This window comes from Vulpes lagopus, chromosome 1, assembly GCF_018345385.1.
Source record: "Vulpes lagopus strain Blue_001 chromosome 1, ASM1834538v1, whole genome shotgun sequence".
NCBI classification, from domain to species: domain Eukaryota; kingdom Metazoa; phylum Chordata; class Mammalia; order Carnivora; family Canidae; genus Vulpes; species Vulpes lagopus.
The window spans coordinates 132,193,390-132,220,461 of NC_054824.1; the positions used below are offsets into that span (position 1 = coordinate 132,193,390).

Genomic DNA, 27,072 nt, shown 5'->3' on the forward strand with positions numbered 1-27,072 from the left:
CTGATGTGGGACTCGATCTCGCAACTCCAGGATCACGCCCTGTGCTGAAGGCAGAAGCTCAACTACTGAGCCACCCAGGCTTCCCTAGATTCAGAATTTTAAAAAGTTATAAAAGATGGTACTGGAACCACTTGGGGCAATTTTAGTACAGACTGTATGTCACATTAATGATACTGTATCAACGGTTAAAACTGTTGAATATGATAATTGTATTGCAGGAATGTAGGGCAATGTTCCAAATCTAGTAAGATAGATGATAAAGTTTTTGAGAGTCAGGGGTCTTGATATCTGCAATTTATTTTTATTTATTTATTTAATTTTTAAAAATATTTTATTTATTTATTTATTTATGAGAGACACAGAGAGAGAGGCAGAGATGTAGACAGAGGGAGAAGCAGGCTTCATGCAGGGAGCCTTATGTGAGACTTGATCCTGGGACTCCAGGAACATGCCCTGAGCCGAAGGCAGACCCTTAACTGCTGAGCCACCAGGCGTCTCTGCAATTTATTTTTAAATGCTTTGTCATAAACAAAGAGGTCCATGTATGTATATATATATGTACATATATATATATATATGGATAAAGATGTTACATAAATGTGGCAAAATGTTAACAGTGGTGAGTCTAGATAAGGGGTGTATGAGTTTTCTTGTATCTTTTCTGTAGCTTTGAAAATTTTCAAAATAGCTAGGAAAAAATATTTATGGAAATATAATTTTTTCTAGCTCCTTCTACTGAATTAGTTTCTGGAGGATCTGATAATCAAGTGATTCACTGGGAAATAGAGAATAATCAGGTGAGTAGACATGTTTATAATTATAAGAAATGACTTATATCTGCTTTTATTTTTCAGCTCTTTTCCTTATAGCTACTGTGTTCTTTTATGAAGTTGCTTCATTTTTATCAGTAATCCAGATCCTATATTTTCTATACTTCACATGCCCTGTGTCTTTCCTCTAATATTTTCTCTTGTATTCATATGACTGTTATTCATTTCTGTTAATTTCCCATCATTTTGGAATAGTTTTCAGACTGCACTTATAGGGGCTGTTCTGTTTTCAGTGATAGCAAAAATTAATACTGCCCATGTTCATAGGACAGCTGTTACCATGTGGATTATAGCTTTACATAATTCTGAGTAATGTTATGATATGCAGTGCTGAGTATGAATGGATCTCTATTGATGAACACTAGGTCATTTCTAGTTGTAAGCAAAGATTAAAAGCATGTTAGACATTTGGACATCTGTCTGCAGAAGATGAAGATGAGATAGAATCCTGTTTATAATTCATGTACATGGTTTTGAAGGCAAAACATACTTAAATAGCTAAAGTAAGTACAAGGGTAGCTCCATGAATATGTGCTCTGACTTGCTGTACCACAACCATGGTGCTGAGTGCAGTAGAGGTTTTTTTTTTTTTTTTTTTTTTAAGATTTTATTTATTTATTCATGAGAAAGAGAGAGAGAGTCAGAGACACAGAGGGAGAAGCAGGCTCCGTGCAGGGAGCCTGATGGCGGGACTTGATCCCGGGACTCCAGGACCACTCCCTGGGCGAAGGCAGGCGCCAAACGGTTGAGCCACCCAGGGATCCCAGTGCAGTGGAGTTTTAAGAAGTGCCAAACGGTTGAGCCACCCAGGGATCCCAGTGCAGTGGAGTTTTAAGAAGTGGCCTTTGAGTTGGGTCTTAAAGTGTGGGATAATTTCCTTGGGAGGAATTTAAGGGGCTAGAAGTCCTGGTAGGAAGACTGGCATAAATAACAAAGCTCAGGTGATAAAGGAGATTGCCTGCTCAGAAGTATCCAGTCTTAACCAAAGCCTAAGATGTCTTTAGGACAGGATTCTCTAAAGTTTATTCAGAGAATTATTCATCTTTCAAGAAGTTAACATGATAAAAGGAGTCTGGCAAATCAAGGTTGGGAAATACTTTTGGTATATATACCTAAGGTATAAATCCTATGCCTTTTTTAGAGAGTCCCAGCGTACCATGAGTATAGTGAAAACCCTGCAGAGTTCTGACATGGACGAATGTATCTTCGTTTAACTAGCATTTGCCAAACTTCTTTCAAATCTGAACTTTTTATTTTTTCTTTTAATCTCTTAGCATTCTTTGTAACTCTGAATGACATAGTTTTGGAAACGTTCCTAGGCAATTCATTGTAGGCAGTAAAGTACAATAGAAGATCGTGTGGGAATGTGAATATCATCTTTAAGAGTTTGCTTTATTAGCAGGCATTTGGTAGTCATTGATGATTTCTAAGCAGAAGAATATGAATGTCAAAGAAGACTAATCTGACAGCAGTGTGCCAAATTAAAGTAGGAAAAAATATGAAGAAAGTGGTGGGATGTGTTTTTGAAGGGAAGATGATTTTGACATTGACTAGTTATCAAAGGGGTAGGAGCTGGTATCAGGGGAGTGAGTAATTAAAAATAGTGGGATTCTGTTTTCAGGCCCTGGAAGAAAGGTGCTTCTATAAAGAAAAAATAGGGAAGTAGGAAGGAAGATGTAGAATTTACTTGTAGACATGTCACTTGAATTACTGGCCAGATATCCAGACTTGTCCTCAGAAGGAGAGGACAGGTGTGGAGGTGGCGATTTTGGAAGCACCTAGACTTGAAATAAGAGCAGAGAGGGATGTAGCAAACTTAACTCCTGTTTGGATTGATCTTGCAGAGGAATCCACAGATTGATTTGAGCACTCATTTTTGAGATTTTTGAGGTGATACTTGCCAAACTCTTTCCTCAGTGTTGCCTTATACTTCTGTCAATAGAGAGGACTGTACTTGAGCAAGTATCTGATGGCAGACAGCAAACTTAGAAGCCAGAAGAGAATGTGAGGCCACATAGGGTGGAGGACAGCAGGAGGGTTAAACTCCTAAAAGGGGATGAATGAAATAAGAGGATTTAGGGGGAAAGGTCCACACATGGAAACCTTAAGAGACTTACAGGTTCCTTTTCATATGCATTTCCATGTATACAGGTGCTCAATACACTTTGACTTCTGATAAAAGGAAATAATCCTAAACTGGTATAATGAGAGATTTGCACCTCCAGTGATTAAGTATTGTTTATTAACAAGCTGGTGCACTTGAGAGGTTTCTTTTGTTTTTCAAATTATCTGATGGTAGATATATCATCCTGCTTAAAAATGTAAACTGAATAATTTCAAAAGATTTAATTTTTTAGGGAATAATGATATAGACTCATGTAAAAAAGGTTTAAATACAGAAAAGCATAAAAAAGGAAAACTGATTATGAAACCTCAACAGAATTAATAACATTCTAATGACCATTATTCTAGGTGTCTATTTTGTGTGTATAATTATACATAAAAGAGATTATACTGGGGATCCCTGGGTGGCTCAGCGGTTTAGTTCCTGCCTTTGGCCCAGGGCGCGATCCTGGAGTCCCGGGATTGAGTCCCACAATTGAGTCCCGCATCGGGCTCCCAGCATGGAGCCTGCTTCTCCCTCTGCCTGTGTCTCTGCCTCTCTCTCTCTCTCTATGTCTATCATGAGTAAAAAAAAAAGTCTTTAAAAGTGATTATACTGTACTTGAGTTTTTAAAAATGAGTTTTTAAAGAAGCCCAAGGTCAATGATTATACTAAGTTAACGTACAGATCCTAATACATAACTATTAATCATCTTCTTGAGTGCCAGAGTTTTGCTTAATTCAGAAAACAACTGAGCAGGAGTTGAAGGGGCTTCTCTGTTTCAGTAGACAGCAGATTACAGAAGACATCTCACACATTTCAAACTCTAAAAAGTATACCTAAAATAGCAGAAATGATACCACAGGGAATAATCTTGCATGGCAGGCAGGTAGATGGGATTTCCTAGTTCCATTTGTGATTTTTTTCATGTTCTCGCTGTACTGGATTCAGGCAAGTATCATGAGTGTATGCTAAAAGTACTTGGTAAAAGTTAGATGGAGAATAGAATACCCAATTCCAAAGTATGATCTCACATAGTATCACCAAAAAAATTAACTTCACAGTGAAAAAACCTGGCAGACACTACCTCTACTACAATACCAAAGTCAACATCACTAAAATTGGGACTGAGTGACATAAATGTATTGTCTAATGTAATGCTAGTGGATAGTAATGATGTCAAAATGTATAACCAGAATATAATATCATTAGGAAATATCACACTACAAAAGAAGGAACATTCCACAAAGCTAGCTGTAATCTTCAAAAATATCCATGTTGTGATTGTCTTTCTCTGTTATCTTTTTTATTGGCTACAGTGTATGCCTATGATAATTTAACCAGTTCCTTTTAGAAATTTTAAGTTGATTGGAATTTTTCACTATTATAGAGTGTAGATGAATGTCTTTCTGCATTTGTCTTTTATTATTTGTTACACTAATGTAGGTAGCATCTCAGAGTAGATTTTTTTTTTTTTTTAAGATTTTATTTATTCATGAGAGACAGAGAGGCAGAGACACAGGCAGAGGGAGAAGCAGGCTCCATGCAGGAAACCTGACATGGGACTTGATCCCCGGTCTTCTGGATCACGCCCTGGGTTGAAGGCGGCGCTAAACCGCTGGGCCACTGAGGCTGCCCTCAGAGTAGATTCTTAGATGGGAAACTGCTGTGTCAAAGACTATGTAGGTCTATGTGTCCTTACTGTGGTCAGACCATCTCTGAAGTTTACATTCTCTTCAACTTGAAAGAATGTATTTCTGTGTCAGGCATTTTAACTGTACCTTTAATTCTGTGATTTTAGTTGAATAAAGATGGAACTCTTAATTCCTTTTTTATCACATATTTTTGTCAATTCTTTCTGATACAGCTTTTAAAAGCTATCCATCTTCAAGGCCATGAAGGACCTGTTTATGCAGTGCATGCTCTTTACCAGAGGAGGGCATCAGATGTTGAATTACATACATTGATAGTTTCTGCAGCTTCCGATTCTACCGTTCGAATATGGTCTATAAAGGGTTCAGAAGGTAGGTTTAGAGACATTATAATCCAAACGAAGTAGTAATTGTCAAATGAATGACAGAAGAACATACATACCATTTTCAAGTGTTTTAAGTCCTTTTGTTCTCTGTAATGTTGTTAAAAGCTGATCATATAGTGGTGAACATTAAGAAGGGCATGTGATGTAATGAGTGCTGGGTATTATATAAGACTGATGAATCACTGACCTCTACCTCTGAAACCAGTAATATGTTAATTAATTGAATTTAAATAAATTTTTTTAAAGTTGATCATTTAAATTGACATGGTCACTGGGGTCCCAGGATTGACCTCTCTCATCCCATCCTGCACCCAGGGCTGTAATGATGCTACTCTACCTTTTCAGGTAGATAAGCTCAGAGTTAGTTGTTCATGATTTTTTTTTTTTTTATTATTTCTTAGTAATGTGCCTTCAGACCTTGAACTTTGGAAATGGATTCACTCTGGCCCTCTCTTTATCTTATTTGCCTAATACTAATGGTGAGTACCCTGCTGAATACACATTAAAACAGCAGTATATTTTTATCTCCATACAAGCAGAACCTAAAAGAAACATTGGGTCTTAATTTCTTATCTAAGTGTTTTCATGAAACAAGTTGAAACATGGGTAATATACTTTTTTAAAGAATTAAAGTATAGTTGACAAAATGCTAACATTAGTTTCAGGTGTACACCTGAAACAGTGATTTTACTACTATGTACCTTATGCTATGACTAGAAGTTTACTTTGGTTTTCAATATTCAAATGATCTTTGTACATAAAATTAAGGGAAGCTGCTAAGAATTTTGATAACTGTTGAAAATTTAAGTCACTTAATATGTACTTGGTATTGATACTGTTATCTATCAAATATCAACATTTATAGGTCTTACTTGGGAAAATTAACTCTCTGAAGGTGAAGGTCTAGGATAAGTTGAAAAAATACTGAAGATGGACCCTATGAATCTGTGAAGATGAGAGCCTTTTCACATCTTGCGTAATGACCATTTGCCGAGACCACTTAAAATTTCCCAATAGGAAACTTTCCCTTTTACTCTGAAACCCATCTGTCTGTACCTTTGATTATCCTCCACAAAGTTTATTGCCTGTGAGTCGGCCCATCTCTACCACCTCAGTTGCCTGGAGAACATAGCTAGCACAGAAAGGCAGGCCTGGAAACTGCCAGCCTCTGGTGCCCTCTGTAGCAGGAACTGCTACTCTGCGGTTTCATGTGATGCTCCCATTTTGTGTGAGGGCTTCCCAGTAGGAGGAATTCATACATTCTGGCTTTATAACAGAGAATTTAGTTTTCTTCCCATCCACACTGAAGTCATGTGACTGGAGTTTGTTTTTTGCTTGATTTAAACTGAGAAAATCTTTGAAAAACACACTTATATTTACATTTACTTAGAAGAAGTCATTTTATCTGCTGTCCTTTGGTAAAATGAATTAATTTTTTATAGCCTCATCTTTCATAGCATTCTAACCATGTGCTTTTTTTGTTTTTTAACAAATTGAGGTTTAAGTGATATATTAGTTTTAAGTGTAAAACATGATTCAATCTTTTTATATGTTGAGAAATGAATGTCAGTACAGTAAGTGATTAACGTCCCTGACCATACATAGTTACAGAATTTTTTTCCTTGTGATGAGAACTTTTAAGATCTACTCTCTTAGCGTCTTTATTTTTTTTATTTTTTTATTTTTTATTTTTTTATTCTTAGCAACTTTATTTTTATTTTTATTTTTTTAATTTTTTTTAAATTTATTTATGATAGTCACAGAGAGAGAGAGAGAGAGGCAGAGACACAGGCAGAGGGAGAAGCAGGCTCCATGCACCAGGAGCCCGATGTGGGATTCGATCCCGGGTCTCCAGGATCGCGCCCTGGGCCAAAGGCAGGCGCCAAACCGCTGCGCCACTCAGGGATCCCTATTCTTAGCAACTTTAAATTGCATAATAGTTACATGCCCTTAATAATTACAATGCCCTTTTACTTTGTTCTCTACATGCTTTATGAATTTGGTTTTACTGTTGAATTCTCAAACAAAATGTAAGGTGCTTTAAGTAACAAACATACCCTTAAGTTTTTGTGCATTAGCTGTGATGCTAGGCTCGTAGCTCTTATATTTTCTTACTCAGTTGGGCTAACAACTTTTTGGATTAATCTTCTGGTTGGCTTGATGAAATGCTCCCAACTTGCTTCTTGTGTTTCTCTTTTCACCACTAATTCTATCATAAATGACACATGATGGAGGAAAGGACTCTCGGTTAATTAGTAGTCATTCTTTGCCAAGGAACCATTTAATAGAACATTTTAGAGTGTTAATTTTATTCTTATTGACATTTATTGAGGACTTTCAATTTATTTGTTCAGGGTGTGGAAAATAGAAGCCTGCATTCTTTACTGGGTAAAGAAAATTGGTGATAATAACATGTGATGGAACATTTACAGTAAAACTTTTTTATTCTTCCAGTACCAATATTAGCATGTGGCGATGATGACTGCAAGATTCACTTATTCGTTCAACAAAATGACCAGGTAATTAATGATATCATTAAGATACTAGAATTAATGTTCTGCTTAATCATACATCTTAAAACAGACTATTTCCAGATTGTAGAATTTTAGGGTTGTTCTAATCTAAACCCAAATAATCCAATAGGAGAATCTTTTTTGACAGTCCTCTCTTAAGACAGCTTTACACTGTGAACACCAAGTAAGTGCTGCCTTGGCGATGTGGTCCAGAGTTGTTAGGTGAGAAACAGGTCATTAGATGGGGGAAGGACAGGAGGAAGATGTGGGGTAGTAGATTTTCATTTTCTTTTTTCTTTTTCTGTAAATTTTAAATAAAGTATAACTTGTGAAATTCCCCTGGCGGTGTTTATTTGTTGTTCTGAGCTTTACCTATACATTGAGTGGTTAAATTAGAGGAGGGAAGTTGCAGAAAAGAGATTGTTTAACTTCAGGCTTATTTATTTAATAATGGAAATACCTGTTTCTTTGCATTCTATAAGAAAGTATAAAATGGTTGTGAATGGGGATCCCTGGGTGGCACAGCAGTTTAGCGCTTGCCTTTGGCCCAGGGCGTGATCCTGGAAACCCAGGATCGAATCCCACATCGGGCTCCCGGTGCGTGGAGCCTGCTTCTCCCTCTTCCTATGTCTCTGCCTCTCTCTCTCTCTCTCTTTCTCTGTGTGACTATCATAAATAAATAAAAATAAAATAAAATGGTTGTGAATGTCCAGCCAACCAACTTTTTTCTATAGGACAGCGCATGTCAGTTTATCTGGCAAACATTTAGAGTATTTAAGGTCTATAGATACTATCTTATCTACCTAGATGAGTTAAATGATTATGAGATTTTTTTCATTCCCAAGTGAGACCTCTATCTTCTATCTGATCAGATAGTGTTCCCAGTTTAAAAACAAAAAACCATTAGGTGTGTTAGGACTGGCTGTGATCCCAAATGAAATCACTGATATACATGAAAATACTAAATTCTCACTTCAAGCCTGATGATTTTTGTTATCTTACTAGTTTCAGAAAGTGCTTTTTCTCTGTGGACATGAGGATTGGATAAGAGGCGTGGAATGGGCAACCTTTGGTCAGTATGAAATCTTGCTGAAGTACATACGATGGGGCAAGTGTGTGGATCTTTCAGAAAAGGAGCTTCTTACGTTTCATTTAATGTTTTCTTTTTACCTGATATTTTTCTGTTGTCCCTATTAGAAGATACTTACCCCTTTGTTATCTATTAATTGGGGTGATAGAGGGTGAAATTAATTGATGTTTTAAACAGGACACTAGGTGACTATTACCCATGCAGACATTTCTTGAGTTCTTTGTAGAATCTTACAGACTATAAGAATGCTGCATGTTGTAACCATTTATTAGCATTGTATGTATATTTGCTAATGTTACTAAAAAAGATTATAGGTCAAATGAACGAAGAGTAGGGAAGCAAAGTTTCAGTTTTTCAGGAAATCTAGAGATCACCATATTGTACAGGAGAAAAATCTTATAACTAAATTTAAGAATATAATGTTTAAAAAATACATAACATTTGTTGTTTTATTAGGTAGAGATCTTTTCCTAGCAAGCTGTTCACAAGATTGCCTGATACGAATATGGAGGCTGTATATAAAATCGACATCTTTAGAAACTCAAGATGATGATAATATAAAACTGAAGGAAAATACTTTTACAATAGAAAATGAAAGTGAGTAATAATGAAAATATTTAATGTAACAGTTTCCTAGCTCATTCATCTGTTTCACTACACACCTGTATGAAGGTTATTTTTTCAGAAGTATCAGATCCCTACCTGAAACTGATACTATACATTTTAAATTTTTATTTTTATTTTTTCATTCATCAAAAAAAAATGTTATTCAAGCTCCCAAAACAAATTTGAGGAGTTAATTTGGGTTTGAATTGAAGAGCAAGGCCAAGTTAAATATGAAAACCAAGTTTTCATTTGGTGAAGTTGAAATCCGTGTACACGTTCTAATCAAAGACCAGTACCGCCTAGGATTTTTCAGGTGTTTAAGAGCCTACCAAGCCAAACCCTTTGCTGCCTTTGCTGCTTTGGTTTTGCTTTTCCGCTTCCCTTTTTCTTGCTTTACCTTCAGCCTTTGCCTTTGCCTTTGGTTCATCTATATGGGATACTGTCCATGCTGGTCTAGAAGGCTCTTTTTGTTTCTCTTAATTTCAGTCTATTTTCATGTCATCTTTTTTCATCTTGTACTACACACTGAATTTGCTCTTGACAATGTTTGACAGTTGCTATTTCTTGAACATCTTTCATTAAAACATCACTATCTATTTTAAGAATACTTTTTTAAGTTTGCTGAGTTCCTTTGGGGCATTCTTTTTTCTCTTTTCCGCGTGCATCTTCCTTTTCCACTTACTCCGTAAGCTTTTAGCCATATGTTACCTGGAAAGCGGGAAACTTGGAGACCAGACACCGCACACACAGCCACGCTGACCGGAAGCCACCACCTATACATTTTTTTAAAAAAAGGTTTTATTTGAGGATTTATTTTTCATATATGAGATTTATTTTTTCTTCCTAACCATATTAGTAAGATTTTTAAAAATTGCTGAAAATGTTTAATATTTTCTTAGTAAATTAATTTATAAAATGATGCCAAATTTTCAGTGTTAGCATAGGAAGATCTAAAGGAATAAAGAGAATTATCTATACCTTTACTGAATAAGAGACAGCCAAAGCACTATACTTCAGTGGTTATATGTAATTCTGATTTTCTTACTTTCTGGAGTCAAAACAGTCCCCCTGCATGATAGATCCTGCTGGAATGTTGTATTTGAAGGAAATATTTTTGAGTGTTCAACTAAATTATAAAGTTAGCCCTCAGTGAGCATTGTTTACCTAGGAATACTCTTCTTTGTTATTACTCTGTTTTTTTAAAGCCCATTAGGGTTGGGATTTTGTAACATCGTTTTATGGGGAGAACCAAAAAATCCTTAATCAGTGTGTTATGAGTAGCTAGCTAATCCCAAGTAGGAAATTTTTGTGATATTTTTATCAATTATTTTATTTGAAAAGTCACAATACTGATTTGACTTCCTCTATTTCTGTATTTAAGATAAGTTTCTTAAAAATAGTATTAGGTTATTACACATTGATAGTGTGGAGAGCAAGGAAAGCTGACATGTCTGGTTTTGCTTTTTAATTGCAATGTAAGAGTAGTTGTTCCTGAACACTTTTAAAATTGAACATATTCCTTAGCATGTATTTATGATTAGATAGAAAAACTTGAGAGAAAAATTTATATGTCTTTAGAACTTTTTTCTTTGTAACTTTGAACAGTGGATAAAATTAATTTATTTTTTGTTGAATCTAAATCATGTTCAGATTTTTGAAGGAGGGTATGTAATTGTACAATTTGGTTTTAAAAATTCTTTTTAGAAGGGCTTTGAGAAAAGAAAATGTCATTGTTTTTGTTATAGGTGTTAAAATAGCGTTTGCAATTACTCTGGAGACTGTACTGGCTGGTCATGAAAACTGGGTAAATGCAGTTCATTGGCAGCCTTCATTCTACAAAGGTAGGGGAAAAAACTGTATACATATCTCTCATTTCAGGTAAATCTCATGTACAGAATGAAGTGGTGGCTTTTTACTCCCCCCCCCGCCCCCGCCCCCAGTGTGATTAAAAATCTCGAATGAGGAGCCTGGCTGACTCAGTCAGTAGAGCATGCAATTCTTGATCTTGAGGTTGTAAGTTTGGGCCCCATGCTGAGTGTAGAGGTTACTTAAAATCTTAAAAAAAAATAAAATAAAATAAAATAAATAAAATCTGAAATACATTTTTTTTTAAAGATTTTATTTATTTATTCACGAGAGACACAGAGAGAGAGAGAGAGGCACAGGCAGAGGGAGAAGTAGGCTCCATGCAGGGAGCCTGATGTGGGACTCGATCCCAGGACTCCAGGACCATGCCCTGGGCTAAAGGCAGGCGCTAAACCGCTGAGCCATCTAGGGATTCCCTGAGCTACATTTTTAAGTTGGCAAAGTATAAAACTGCAGCTGTTGGACATGTTCTGCTGGACACTCAATTCCATTGAAACTTAAACTCCTGAGTGGGAGAAGTGTGAATGCTGCCCTGATGCTGAAACCACCACTCCCATTTTAAGTCTCTTAAAACTTTTCATCTAGTCATTATGGGATATAAGAGAAATTGACTTTTTTTTTTTTTTTTTTTTTTTTTGAGAAATTGACTTTTAAGCCAATTTCCAACTTCACTGGAACCTTTGTCCCTGGAAATAAAAAGGTTGGCATAATACTGGGATACATTTATGAAAAAATAAGACTCTTGTCCCTTTCTTTTGCCCTCAATCTCCATTTGTGATGTTTGCATACTGAAGCTGGTGCTGTGGTGTAGAGCTGAATAAGGCATAAGCCTCACATTCTTCCCCCAGCTTATTCCCCAAGACAAGAATAGAAAATATGAATAATGAATATGAATGTAATCATCATTCAGTTGTTATTAATATTGTTATATTAGTATTGCCATTTTTGCCAAATATTGCCATATTTGTTGTAGTTTAAAATATATGTATATTATTGGTATCGAGAGAACCCTGTGTATTCTTTCCTGAACCTTTTCCCCCTCCGTTCTTCTCTTAGGGCAACTACAGGACTGAATTCACTGCATATCATTGTCATGAGTATTTTTATACTTATGCTACACATTTATGTAGCCCCAAACAGTATTGTTTTATAGCTGTTAAAACCTGGCATCAATATATACTCTCCTCTTACAACTTGCCTTTTAACTTGACATGTTTGGAGATACATTCTTGTTGATTCATATCGCTCTAATTTTTATTAAAGTATAATACTCCATTATCTAAATATACCACAACTCATTCATCTGTTCTTATTTTTTTTATTTTATTTTTTATTTTATTTTATTTTATTTTATTTTATTTTATTTTATTTTATTTTATATTTTATTTTATTTTATTTATTTTACCTTATCTTTTTTTTAATTTTATTTTTTATTTTATTTTATTTTATTTTATTGACGCAGAGGGAGAGGGAGAAGCAGGCTCCATGCAAGGAGCCCGATGTGGGACTTGATCCCAGGTCTCCAGGATCACACCCCAGGCTGCAGGCGGCGCCAAACCGCTGTGCCACCAGGGCTGCCCCTGTTCTAATAGTAGACTTATGTAGTGTTTCCAAAGTTTGGCTATAGTAATGCTGCAAATGAATGTTCTTGCAGTACTCATATCATGTTTTTCTGGTAATCTACAAACATAATGCTTGTTGGTCACTTTAAAGCATTTGCTTTTATTCTTTAGATGGTATTCTCCAGCAGCCAATGAGATTGTTGTCTGCCTCAATGGATAAAACCATGATCCTCTGGGCTCCAGATGAAGAGTCAGGAGTTTGGCTAGAACAGGTAAAAATGTGAATATTTAAGGAACAGGAAATTGGGTTTAATAAACAGTAGTTAACTCCCAAGTCTGTATTCCTGGAGATGCAAATGTTTGCCCTTTATATATGCTAAATAAGAGGGAACATAACAATCTCTGAAATCTGTGATTTCTACTGTGTGAAGTGTGGAATATTGATTACATACTATTTTCTATCATTGCATAGGTCCGAGTAGGTGAAGTAGGTGGAAATACTCTGGGATTTTATGATTGCCAGTTCAACGAAGATGGCTCCATGATCATCGCTCATGCTTTCCATGGAGCATTACACCTTTGGAAACAGAATGTGGCTAACCCAGTAAGAAAAGCATATTTATGCATATTTAAATAAAGCATTTGTGATCAAATAGAGTGAAGTGAAACCTAGATAAGTTATGTTACATACTTATAATACTTTGCAGAAACATAGTAGATGTGCTTAAGTTCAAATGACATCATTTCTTATTATAGACATTAATACTGTAGTTATACTAAGAAACTTAAGGCTTTTCTAAGGCATAAAGTATTCATTTGTCCATCATTGTTGAGGTTCTGAAATTTGCACATAGGTAAACTTTCTACATAAGTGAACTCTAAGCTGTATACATTTTAAGCTCTGCCTTTAAACTCTATGCATTTTTTGATGGGAATGTTTCCTAAAATGTTTAGCTTCCCTGTCTTCTTAAAGGAAATAACATAATTTGGTCTGCCCATGGACAGTTGGGTGCTCCATAGATAATTACTGATGAATGATTGACAAAAGGGCAATAAGACCATCTGTTATTTTGTGAAGGAATATATTAATGCTCACAGGGCTGTTGATAAGTGTAATTTTAAATGGTCCTCTAAATCCTGGGCTCTTTTTACATCTTTTTTAATAATAGTCTCTTCTCAAAGTGAAGTAATCTTCTAATCATGTGTCTGCCTGTCAACATTATTCCATCTCTTTCTCACTTGCTTCTGGTCTACTTCTTTGGATTTGGGAAATGGAATTGCAGGAACAGCAACTAAGAGCACAGGCCCAGGAACTAGATAGCCTGGGTTCAGAGCCTGGCACCAGCATTTACTGGCCCTGTGTCCTCAAGGACATTGCCTGACCTCTGGTCTCAGGTTCCTCCTCTGTGAAATGTGGATGGAAATAGCTCCTACTAATAGGGTTTTTGTGGTGCTTCAGTGAGTTCATATTTGTACAGTATGAAAAACGGGGTCTGACACATGTGGGACAGTATGTTAATATATTTCAAACCAAGTATATAAATGAAAGAAATAAGAGCATTGAGTGAAATGTGAGTCAGTAGATTCCGAATGTGCATCTCATGGCTTACTTTATAAAATAAAAGCTCATGGATTTGTATAACCTTTAGTTGATGGCCTTTGTAATAGTTGTATCATCCGTCTATGAAGATTTGACTTCTCAGTGCATGGAGTGATTTACTCCTTCCCTTATATTTTCCATTTGGAGTTGACCTTCAAGATTGTTTCTACTAGTAAGGAATCAGACCTATATACACAGAGAACAAATTGATGGTTGCTAGAGGGGAAAGAGAAGTGGGAGTTGGGCCAAGTAGGTGAAGGGGAATGAGAGGTACAGGCTTACAATTATGGAATTAATAAGTCATGGGAATAAAAGGCACAGCAGAAGGAGTTATAGTCATGATATTATAATAGTGTTTATGGTGACAGTAGCTACATCAGTGGTGAGGATAGTGTAATGTGTAGATATATTGAATCACTATGTTGTACACCTGAAACTAATGTAATATTGTGTATCAACCATACATACACTTTGAAAAACAGAAGGATTGTTTTTGCTATGAAATGAACCAGGGTTGGGCACCTGGGTGGCTCAGTGGTTGAGTGTCTGCCTTTGGCTCAGGTAGTGATCTCTCGGGGTCCTGGGATTGAGTCCTGCATCAGGAGCCTGCTTCTCCCTCTATGTCTCTGCCTCTCTCTCTCTCTCTGTCTCTCATGAATAAATAACATAAAATCTTAAAAAAAAAAAAAAAAAAGAAATGAACCAGGGAATCATCAGCTAAGTCACCTGTTTTAGATTTTTAAATTTATTAGAGAGAGCACGTGTGCACGTGTGTATGCATGTGTGGGAGAGACAGAGGGAGAAGAAGAGAATCCCAAGTGACTCCTTGCTGAATGTGAAGCCCAAAGTGAGGCTTAATCCCATGACCTGGAGATCATGACCTGAGCCAAAATCAGGAGTTGGAGGATGCTTAACTGAGTCACCCAGGTGTCTCTAAGGCATTTTTAAATAAGATATTTTTTAGGATAAATTTTTTTCTTAACTTGAAACTCCTTTGAGTCATATTTCAGTTTTAGTTTTTGAGGGCCTTCATAGAAAAAAAAGTGTCAGATGAGTAAAAAACAAAACAAAACAAAACAAAACAAAAACAAAAAAAACCACCTCAGGCCAGAAGACAGAATTCAGGGAACTTTACTTATAATTTGACTTCAGATTTATAATAACTGCTTACCAAGTATTTAAAGTGACTTTAAAAAAAAATAGACTTTATTTCTAAAGAAGTTTTAGGTTCACAGAAAAATTGAGCAGAAAGTACAGAGAGTTCCAGTATACCCTCTTGCACCCATGTGCATAGCCTCCCATACCAGAGTGGCACATTTGTTACAATTGAGGCTGATTTTAAAAACAAACACTGCAATTCAAGACTGTTATAGTGGAAAACTGTACTGATAGTCCAAAAGTGCTGCCCTTTGTTCAGAGCTTTTTGAAAACTCCCATTAGTGCTAACTTTAGCATCAGTTTTTATGTCACAGAAAAAATTAATAGCATTTCTTAGTCACAGCTGTTTAATTTTTTTTACCAGAAAATAATATAGCTTACTTAATCACTGATTTCATCATACTTTGCTTTGAGTGACCTTTTAGCTATTTATACAAGTCTAATTTTACTCTAAAGATTGTTTTACTATTACTTGAGGTGGTTCAAAAAGATGCTGTGTGGACCAGACATAGGACATTTTCTGTACTTGATTGTCTCTATTCACATGGTTGCTGGTACAGGCTCCCTCAAGAGATGGGCCAGCTAGGTTCGATTCAGCCTCTATTCTATATACCTGTAGCTCCTTTTACTTGATAAAGAAAGCTATCAGGGCACCTGAGTGGCGCAGTTGGTTAAGGGTCCAACTTTTGGTTTAGGCTCAGATCCTAATTTCAGTATCTTAAGATCGAGCCCCACATCAAGTTCTGTGCTTGGTGCAGTGTGCTTGAGATTCTTTGTACCTCTCCCTCTGCCTCTCTGTCTTGTACACGTATACTTTCTGTCTCCTGCCTCTAAAATAAATTTTAAAAACTTTAAAAAAAATTAAGCCAATCAGGCACACACTCAGAATCTACTGATTCATTTTACATAATACTCTTTATTACGTAGTTTAAACAAAAATATTCAAATAATACGTATTATATGCCAGCATTGTTCTGCATATTTTACAAATATAAATTCATTTAATTCTCATAACAGCTGTACAAGCTTGGTAACTCTTCCAGAAGAGTTCTTTGAGGCAGAGAAAAGTTAAATAGCATCTAACTTCTAGGAGGCATTCAATAAATGCTGAATTGAGGGGAATTTCCCAGGATTAATGCCTTAATGCCTTGTTTTTTTAATTTTTTCTCCTTGTTTGGGGACATCAGTGTTTTCCATCATTAACCCTGAGGGCAGAAGGCATTATCATTATCAGACTTGATTTTGAGTAGCAGTGATCTCTGATTATTTTGATGTGTCATGAGTACTTTCATTGCAGAGAGAGTGGACTCCAGAGATTGTTATTTCAGGACACTTTGATGGTGTCCAAGACCTAATGTGGGATCCTCAAGGAGAGTTTATCATCACTGTTGGTACTGACCAGACAACTCGACTTTTTGCTCCATGGAAGAGAAAAGATCAATCACAGGTGAAATGTCTTCCTACTTGACTGATGTACTTTAAAAAACATCCTTGAGTGCATGAAATTGGGGGCAACACTGTTAGGCACTATGGAAATGCAAGTGAAAACCGTGATATGGTGCTTCTACAGACTATATAGAATGGCTGAAGTGAAAAGTACTGACAGTAAGGAGTGGTGGTAAGGGTGCAGAGCGGCCCAAGCTTTTATACTTTGCTCATAGGAGTGCAAAACGATACAGCCAGTTAGGAAAACGTTTGATGTTTTCTTAAGAACTTAAACATACGTACACTTTTTACAATTCAGACAATTTAAATGTCAGTTATTTTCAAAATTTACTTTTGTTCTACATAAAAGTTAGCTTATCCCTTATAATTTTAGGTTTAATTCATTAGGAAATGTTGTCAAGTTTGCAGTGGAAACTAATTTCTAAAGTCATATAGTATTAGGTAATAGTGATTGAGGGCAGTTTTTGTTTAATAAACTTTTCAGTCTTGGTCCTGAGCTCAAAAAATTACAACCAGACTTTACCACTGGCAAGCCATTGAACTGTGCTATGTGGTAGAGAAAGCCTGTGTACTCAGTTTCAGTTTGTTTCTTTTCTTTTTTTTTTAAGATTTTATTTATTTGTGAGAGAAAGAGGGAGTGAGCATGAGTTGGGGGGAGGGGCAAACGGAGAGGGGGAAGCAGACTACTTGCTGAGCAGGGACCCTGACTCAGGGTGGATCATGACCTGAGCTGAAGGCAGACACTTAAACAACTGAGCCACCAAGGCGCCCCCTCAGTTTCAATTTCTGACAGAAATTCTTGGAACTGACTACAAGTCAGTTCTTGAAAACAAGCAAAATCTGCCACTTATATTAGTACTTTAGTAGCAGTGGTAGATTCAGATTATAGAGTTGAAGACATTGGGAGCAATACTAGAGTCCATTAAAAAACAAAGCAAATGATTTACAATGCTTTTCTTTCTTTCTTTCTTTCTTTCTTTCTTTCTTTCTTTCTTTCTTTCTTTCTTTTTCCTTTCTTTCCTTTCTTTCCTTTCCTTTCCTTTTCTTTTCTTTTCTTTTCTTTTCTTTTCTTTTCTTTTCTTTTCTTTTCTTTCAAGATTTTACTTATTTATTCATGAGAGACACACAGAGAAAGGCAGAGACATAGGCAGACAGAGAAGCATGCTTCTCTCAGGGAGCCCAATGTGGGACTCGATCGCAGACCTAGGATCAAGCCCTGAGCCGAAGGCAAAAGCTCAACTGCTGAGCCAGCCAGGCATCCCTGTAGTGCTTTTCTATGGCTCTTTGTGACTTGTTACCAGTATAGTTCAGCTGTTGTTTATTAATCATCCACTAAAAAAATGGATAAATTGGACTTCACCAAAATGTAGAATTTTTGCTCCTTGAAAGATACTGTCAGGAAAATGAGAAGACAAGTCACAAACTGAGAGAAAGTATTTTCCAAGTACATCTCTGGTAAGGGATTTATATCCAGGGTATATAAAGGATGCCTTAGAACTCAGTAATAGGAAAACAAAACAATCCTATAAAAAAAAAAAAAAAGACAAAAGATTTGAACGGATACTTCTCCAAAGAAGATACAAGGAAATAGGACAGGAAAGGATCCTCAACCCCATAGTCATTGGGGAAATGCAGAGTAAAACTACAGTGAGGAACCATTACACACCTATGAGAATGATTAAAGTAAAAGATTGACTATACCAAGTTTTGGTGAGGAAGCAGGTCGCTGGCACTCTCGTATACTGCTGATGGGATTGTAAAACATATAGTGTCTTTGGGAAATAATTTGGCAGTTTCTTAAAAATTTAAATATGCATCTATGATATGAGTTAGCCATTTTACTTATAGGTGGTATTTACCCAAGAAAAACAGAAGCCCATGGCCATGCAAAGAAAGGCTTCTACAGAAATGTTCACAACTGCTTTTTCAGTAAAAGACAAAAACTGGAGGGATGCCTGGGTGGCTTGGTGGTTGAGGGTCTCCCTTTGGCTCGAGGTGTGATCCCGGAGTCCAAGGATCGAGTCCCACATCGGGCTCCCTGCATGGAGCCTGCTTCTCCCTCTGCCTGTGTCTCTGCCTCTTTCTCTCTCTCTCTCTTTCTCTCTCTCTCTCTTTCTCTCTCATAAATAAATAAATAATCTTAAAAAAAAAAAAAAGACAAAAACTGGAAACAACCTAAATGTCTGTTGGTATGTGAATGTATCAACAAGCTTATGTATGTGTATCTATATACACATATATACACATATCTGTACAAGGGAATATACTCAGTAAGAAAAAGGATTGAATTATCAATAAACACAACACAGATGAATCTGCTCTGTGGTCATATTTCCATGGCATAATAAATGATTTTGCATCTCATATTTTGCTTGTTGAAATGAATTTGAGGGATGCCTGGGTGACTCAGTGGTTAGGCACCTGCCTTTGGCTCAGGGCATGACCCTGGAGTCCCAGGATGAGTCCCACATTGGGCTCCCTGCATGGAGCCTGCTTTTCCCTCTGCCTGTGTCTCTGCCTCTCTCTCTCTCTCTCTCTCTCTGTCTCTCTGTCTCTGTCTCTCATGAATAAATAAAATCTTTAAAAAAAAAAAGAATTTGATTTTGAAATGTATGATCATTGTTGTTTATCCTATTTTAATACCCAGGTGACTTGGCATGAAATTGCCCGGCCTCAGATACATGGATATGACCTGAAATGTTTGGCAATGATTAATCGGTTTCAGTTTGTATCTGGAGCAGATGAAAAAGTTCTTCGGGTATTTTCTGCACCTCGGAATTTTGTGGAAAATTTTTGTGCCATTACAGGCCAGTCTGTGAATCTTGTGCTTTATAATGTGAGTATTCTTCTAAATGTTTCAGCTTAAATCCATGCACTTCATTTAAGAAAAAAAAATTTTTTTAAGATTTTATTTATTTATTCATGAGAGAGAGAGAGAAAGAGGCAGAGACACAGGCAGGGGCAGAAGCAGACTCCATGCAGGGAGCCCAACATGGGACTTTATCCCAGGACTCCAGGATCACTCCCTGGGTGGAAGGCAGGCACCAAACCGCTGAGCCACTCAGGGATCCCCTTCATTTAAGAAATTTTTGCTTAAATCTGTAAAGGAAGCTCATGGGTAGAAAGGAAGTCAAATCATGTTATTGGCTTGACAACCTTTTTTGCACACTGTGGCATACAATAATTTAAATGTTAAAACCAGAAATATCTTTAAAAGGTAGCCTGAGACACTGTAAAGAATTACATTAAGTCAAGGCAGGAACCATGTATCATCACTGTGACAGGTACTTAAAATAAAACAATATATAGTAGGCCATACTTTCAAGATTTCCACGTGGCTGTAGGTTAGGGATAGGGAGCAGTGCAGTTGAAGTACTTGGAATTATTAGGTGAGACCAATGATATATAAATTATAAAAATTATAAAGTAATTAGTTTCAAAGGTATGAAATTAGGAAGATAGTTGTGTTACACAGAAGTGTGAGCCTCATATGGTTCTTCACTGAGAGTTGGGTCACAGAGTTGGTTCTGAGATTGAAAAGGATAAGTGTAGGGAGAAGGGGGAAGGAAGGGAGAGGGAGTGAGCGAGTGAGCACCGGGGTAGCCATGGCTATTCAAATGAAGAGTAGTATAGCCAGGAAAATGGAGAGAATGGAAGAAAGTCCAAGTGCTGGAGGACCTTGGGAGGCAGGCACAATTAGACTGGGGGGCTTTGTTGGCGGGGGGAAGGAGGTCCCCTAAGCAAAGAAGGTTCTGAAAAGTACTTTGGGGTAGAAAGTATTATGTGAGACCAGGATACATTTGAGCCTGGAGACTGAAAGCACGGCAGCTAACACCAGTCTGGTTAAGACTGAAGAAGAAGAAAATGAGTCGTTTGAAATAAACTTTCCAACTAAATTTCCTTGAGTGTATACTGGGCACCTCAGTATACACAGGCTTTCTTGATGATGAGAAGATTTAAGATTCTGTTCTGCTTGTTTCTAATCATAATAGACAATGGGAATGAGATTAAAAGGGAACTCTTGATTGGGATTATTATATAGAGCTGCAGGGGTGGAAGGGCAGTTAGTTTCAACATCTCTCAATTCTAGGGGTTGAAATGTGGTTTTGGGATTCCATGAAAGCCTTAGTCCAGGTAAACACTCAATTCTGTGTCCTAAGATACAGAAATTGCCTAGACTGGAAAGCTTCTTGCTGTACTTTGGGTTTTGTTCCCATTCTGAATGTGGGGATAAGTTTGTAGGAATGCTTCTTGCTTCTCTTTTCTGTGCTGGTTTGTTGTTCTTGGTGTCTGAAATAAAGCATGCTGTCTCTTATATGCTGGACCATTGTTCCTGAGGAAGGCTTAAGTTCCCATTGCTCATGTTTGTGTTGAGTTCTAGCCTTTGAATATTAAAGTCTGAATTGTAAGAAATGCTCTTATCATCTGGACATGTGCCAGTTTTTATAGTTAGCATATAGTTTCTTATAATTTGATGTAAATTGCATAGTATAGATTATTGGCACTTTAAACAGTACTCTAAAAATGTTTTTAAAGATACCGAGTTATTTAAATATGTTTCATGAAAATACTCCGTGCTTTTTTAGGAAATGGTGATGTTTGCAGGAGCATCATTAGGATGTTTTTGGGAGACTCTTGGAAGTAGAGCCCCATGCATGCCATTTTCAGCCCACTCTTTGCTAGAAACCAGACCAGTGCATGCCTTCTCAGACTCTGAAATTCACTGAGCTGTTAGAGTTTGATGAGCTCATGGATGAAAGGATGCCGGACTTTATGGATTGGGTGTAGAACGTTGGGGGTTAAATGCAGCCTGTCTTCAGAGAGTGATTGCTTAGCATTGTATCTGTTGGTTTAGAAAATGAAAGTGTGGGCAGATATCCACCAATGTGATCTTTAAATTGTTCCTCTGCATTTATGAGCATGACATTTTTGTGTGCCTGAGGTGTAGTAGTAACTTCTAGTATGTATGTATGTATGTATGTATTTATTTATTTTTTTATGATAGTCAGAGAGAGAGAGAGGCAGAGACACAGGCAGAGGGAGAAGCAGGTTCCATGCACCGGGAGCCCGATGTGGGATTTGATCCCGGGTCTCCAGGATCACGCCCTGGGCCAAAGGCAGGCGCCAAACCGCTGCGCCACCCAGGGATCCCAACTTCTAGTATTTAAAACATGTATAATACTTTTTATTCCAGCAGGACAGTGATCTTCCAGAAGGAGCTACCGTCCCTGCCTTGGGGTTATCAAATAAAGCTGTCTTTCAAGGTAAGGCTTTTAGTGTCCAAAAGTTTTGAACCCATAGCGGTGTTTAAAATCTAGTTATAAAAAAAAATAAATAAATAAATAAAATCTAGTTATACACTTGGATAACATGTACTTCATGTTCATTACTGTTTAAAAATTTTTTTTAAAGATTTATTTATTTATTTTAGAGAGAGTGAGCTGGAGTCAGAGGGAGAGAGAGGTCTTAAGCAGATTCCAAACTGAGCATGGATCCTGACGTGGGGCTTGATGCCATGACCCTGAAATTACAACCCAAGCTGCCAATACAAGAGTTGGCCACTTAACTGCTTGTGCCACCCAGGCACCCCTGATTTTTTTTTCTTAGATTTTATTTATTTGAGAGAGAGTGAAAGCAAGAAAGATACAGAGGAAGAAAGAAAATCCGACTCCCTACTGAGCAGAGAGCCCAATGCGAGGCTTGATCCCAGGTCCCTGAGATCATGACCTGAGCCAAAGGCAGACACTGAACACCGACTGCACCCCTTAGGTGCCCTGATTTTTTTTTTTTAAATCACAATATATTTGTCTGCTTTCTCCATCAGACATTTCATGATAAATACTTTGTCCATATATAGACCCTGAAATAGGTACAGCTTTCACAAAGTGTGTTTCATAGAGCACTACCACTACCACATGTTAATATGGGTGGCCTGAAGAATCTGATTTTTTTAAAAGTTTGGGAAATGTTAGGTCAAAGAAAAAAGGAATCTGGGCAGCCCTGGTGGCGCAGCGGTTTAGCACCACCTGCAGCCCGGGGTGTGATCCTGGAGACCCTGGATCGAGTCCCACGTCGGGCTCCCTGCATGGAGCCTGCTTCTCCCTCTGCCTGTGTCTCTGCCTTTCTGTGTCTCTATGAATGGATAAATAGAATCTTAAAAAACAAAAAAGAAAGAAAAAAGAATCCGTGGAATTGACTGGTGCTTCAAGGAACACATTTGGAATTTGGAAAATACTGGAGTAATGGAAATACCCTTGGCTTTGGAATCACAGTGATGCATCTTTGAAGTACAATTAGTACTTTGAAGTGCCACTGCTTTCTGATGGTTGTGATATTGGGACATGTACAAAACATATAAATATAGGGGCTATATTCATGATGTTGATGTGTTTCATTTAAACTAGGAGATATAGCCTCTCAGCCTTCTGATGAAGAGGGACTATTAACTAGTACCAGTTTCGAGTATCAACCAGTGGCCTTTCAACCTTCCATACTTACTGGTAAGAAATGGTAAAAAGGTGGTTTAATAAGAGTCATTAGTATACATAGTATGATACCTGTCACTGTTGACCTAAGTAAGTGCTGTAGAATTCACTCATTTGCATGAAATCAGAAAAAAAATAATTCCAGTGCTATACGTTTATTATAGAACCTCCCACTGAGGATCATCTTTTGCAGAATACTTTATGGCCTGAAGTTCAAAAACTGTAAGTTAAACTGTGCTAATCTATTTGGTCTGATGCTGTCATAACTTGTAATTTTTTTTTCTCCCCACAACTTGATTTTCTCCTTTGCTTTCTTGTTACTTATATTGTGCCCCCATCTAAAAATCTTTAGTGGATAAGGGACAAGAATCAAACTTCACATAGATGTTTATATTACTGTGTATTTACTAGATTTTTATTGGTCTTTGTTTCTAAAGTAGAGACATAGCATTATATTTCTTTTATTTATTTATTTTTTTAATGATTTTACTTATTTATTTGAGAGAGAGGGATAGCACAGACGGAGAGTAAAAGGGAGAAACCAGCTCCCTCCTGATCAGAGAGCCCAATGTGGGGCTTGATCCCAGGACCCTGCGATTGTGACCTGTGCTAAAGGCAGATGCTTAATCAACTGAGCCACCCAGCTGCCCCATTTCTTTCCCTTTTTAAAAAGGACTTCTAAGATTTATTATTCTGTTTTTTGTTTTTGTTTTTTTCCCTTGGGTTTTCCCATCAAAACCTTTCCTGGATTTATTTGTTGTATTGGCTGGTGGGGGTGGAGGTGTGAAATGTATTTTAATCTAATTGTTTGAATAAGTTGTAGCACTTTTAGGAAGCTGGCCTGTTTCCCAGTCTCTCTGTTTTTTCCCCTAAATGCTTGCCTAGACAGAAATGTAATGTCCCTAAAAGAATTGTATGCTACGGAGATTGATGTTCTTTTCACATGTTAAAACTTTGCAGCATGAAAATAAGTATATATACTAATAAAGGGATCATGCATTTTTTTTTAAATTTTAGATATGGACATGGTTATGAAATATTTTGTGTTGCTTGTAGCAATTCAAAGACTCTGCTTGCCTCAGCATGTAAGGTAGGGAATTTTTTTTATTCTACTTGGTGACATGTTATTTGAGTCCTCAGGCTCTTAAAAGTTGTGGTAATAGAGGCAGAATGCTCCGTGAAAGGCCACTGGGACCTGCTTTTTTCTGAACTTACTTTCTCAATCTCATTTCCCTTCTTTCCCTTCAAAATCTTGCAATTAAGGGGCACCTGGCTACCTCAGTTAGTAGACCATGTGACTCCTAATATCGGGATGGTGAGTTCAAGCCCCATGTTGGGTGTGTAGAGCTTACATAAAGAGAAATAAAATAAAGCCTGCAGTTGGATTTTAAATCTGTTTGAGCCACACACTTTTGTTTTTAAATACTTGGTTTAAGTTGATTTATGCCCTATTTATTTATTTATTTATTTATTTAAAGATTTTATTTATTTATTCGTGAGAGACAGAGAGAGGAAGAGACCAGGCAGAGGGAGAAGCAGGCTCTATGCAGGGAGCCCGATGTGAGACTCGATCTGAGGACTCCAGGCTCATGCCCTGGGCTGAAGGCAGGCGCTAACCGCTGAACCACCCAGGAGTCCCATGCCTGATGTATTTAATCAGATGTTTCTAAATGACTTAAAAAGATAATAAATAAATTGAAATAATTGGGAGCCCTGAAGACAGGGAAATGAGAAGGTGCCCTCCGCTCCATTTGAGTTTCTCCAGGAACAGATGTGGTATCGACTGAAGTGAATGGATGAATGGAGTCCTTCAGCCTATGCCAGGGTGAGGCAGGGTGGTGCCTGGCTCACTAGCACATGGCACTGTGGAATAGTGCTCTTCAAGCTTTTGCCTGGGAGAATGATCCCAAACTCACAATTTAGTATTTATCCATATATTCATACTCTGTGGAAGGAGCCAGTGTGTATGGAGGATTGTCTGAAAGGTCTGAGATCTACATATTTCTCTACATTTTCTAAAATTCATTTACTTGTTTTAAACGTGATAATGTGAGCTGCCTATGTGGCTAGGCTCCTCTCTTTCTGCAGCTTCTTGCTGTTGGCCTGTGTTGAGAGGCATCATAAGTATCAATATACCCCTCCTGCCTTATGTCCTTTGCTTGTCCCTCTGTGAGGATGGTACTGAGAATACTTCCTTGGTGGCAGGGGCCTGTGGAAAGAATGGAGTGTGGTATCAGGAATAGCTATGCTTCTGTTGAGCAGCTTATTTGTTTTTAGCTTTTGGGCACTGTTGGTCATATAATTGATTATTTTTCCTTTTCAAATGGGCTTGCTTATAGCAAAAATGTGCAGCTTTCTTTTTGTTATTTGTATACTTGTTCTGTGTACTTTATATTTAAATAAACAATAGAAAAGAGATGTGGGGATCCCTGGGTGGCGCAGCGGTTTGGCGCCTGCCTTTGGCCCAGGGCGCGATCCTGGAGACCCGGGATCGAATCCCACATCGGGCTCCCGGTGCATGGAGCCTGCTTCTCCCTCTGCCTGTGTCTCTGCCTCTCTCTCTCTCTCTCTCTCTCTCTGACTATCATAAATAAATATAAATATAAAAAACAAAAAACAACAACAACAACAAAAAAAGAGATGTGGATGTTAGTGTGGCTTGGAAAGTTTAAATCTGCAGATTTACCTGAAGGTAGCTGGATTTCTTGAAGATGCCAGCCACATATTTGGTTTTCTTTGGTAAAGCAGATGATTAGATGTATCTTTCTTTGAAACTAACATTTTTAGCAATTTTATTTGGGTGTTATTAGCATACTATAAGTTGCATGTTGAAAGTGAACAGTTTGATAAGTTTTAACATGTTTGTTTATACCTGTGAAATCACGACCACAAGTAAGATAATGGACATAGCCATCAACCCTAGATTATTTCCTCTGTCCCTTGGTAAGTCCTCTTTCCTGCTCCTTCTTACCCTCTGCTGCCTCATCCCTAGGAAACCACTAATCTGTTTCCTGTCATGATAGAGTAGTTTGTATCTTCTAAAATTTATATAAGTGGAATCATGCCATATTTCCTTCCTTCCTTCCTTCCTTCCTTCCTTCCTTCCTTCCTTCCTTCCTTCCCTCCAGCTCAGGAATAAATAAATAAAAATCTTAAAAAAAGAAACTGCCAATCTATTTTCCAAAGTGGTTGTACCATTTTATAGTTCCCACCAGCAGAGGGAGTTTGAGTAGCTCCACACCCTTATCAATACTTTGTATGCCACGGTCAATCTTTTTAACCATTCAGTTTGGTGGGTAACATCTCGTGGTTGTAATTTGCATTTTCCACAAGACCAGTGTTGTTGAGCATCTTTTTATGTGCTAATTTGCCATCTGTATCTCTTTGATGAAGTATCTTCAAATCTTCTGCCCATTTCTTTATAGCAATCGTTTTTCCACTACTGAATTTGGGAAAGTTCTTTATATACACTGGATACAACTATCAGATAAATGCTATTTAGCTAATTATTCCCAATGACTTGTCTTCATTTCCCTAACTGTGTTTTTCAAAGAGCAGAAGTTATATGTTTTGGTGAAGTCTGATTTACCAATTTTTTTTCTGTATTGGATTGTGTGCTTTTTGTGTAATGTCTAAGGAATCTTTACCTAACTGAAGGTCACAAAGTTCTGCTATATTTTGTTCTAGGAGTTTTGTAGATTTTAAGTTTTATGTTTACATCTTTAATTCTTGCATTCTTTGCATTTGGCCTGGAATTTAGGTTAAAGTTGGTTT

The 27,072-nt window shown here is 37.3% G+C and overlaps 1 protein-coding gene and 1 pseudogene across 3 annotated transcripts in view; one reads left to right on the forward strand and one right to left on the reverse strand.

Annotated features, from left to right (window-relative positions):
- ELP2 (elongator acetyltransferase complex subunit 2) overlaps window positions 1-27,072 on the forward strand; it is a 49,289-nt gene that overhangs the window by 5,859 nt on the left and 16,358 nt on the right. Inside the window, exons 3-17 of one of the 3 annotated variants that reach the window (XM_041745902.1) lie at window positions 727-797; window positions 4,802-4,958; window positions 5,374-5,451; window positions 7,427-7,491; window positions 8,491-8,557; window positions 9,032-9,172; window positions 10,927-11,022; window positions 12,781-12,881; window positions 13,082-13,213; window positions 16,665-16,814; window positions 19,461-19,649; window positions 22,008-22,077; window positions 23,218-23,313; window positions 23,463-23,520; window positions 24,316-24,388. In XM_041745902.1, the coding sequence (XP_041601836.1) occupies window positions 727-797; window positions 4,802-4,958; window positions 5,374-5,451; window positions 7,427-7,491; window positions 8,491-8,557; window positions 9,032-9,172; window positions 10,927-11,022; window positions 12,781-12,881; window positions 13,082-13,213; window positions 16,665-16,814; window positions 19,461-19,649; window positions 22,008-22,077; window positions 23,218-23,313; window positions 23,463-23,520; window positions 24,316-24,388 (1,544 nt within the window). The remainder of the gene's footprint in view (window positions 1-726; window positions 798-4,801; window positions 4,959-5,373; window positions 5,452-7,426; window positions 7,492-8,490; window positions 8,558-9,031; window positions 9,173-10,926; window positions 11,023-12,780; window positions 12,882-13,081; window positions 13,214-16,664; window positions 16,815-19,460; window positions 19,650-22,007; window positions 22,078-23,217; window positions 23,314-23,462; window positions 23,521-24,315; window positions 24,389-27,072) is intronic. The other 2 variants (XM_041745912.1, XM_041745922.1) reach the window with 2 other exon arrangements.
- LOC121485482 lies at window positions 9,507-9,882 on the reverse strand (annotated as a pseudogene).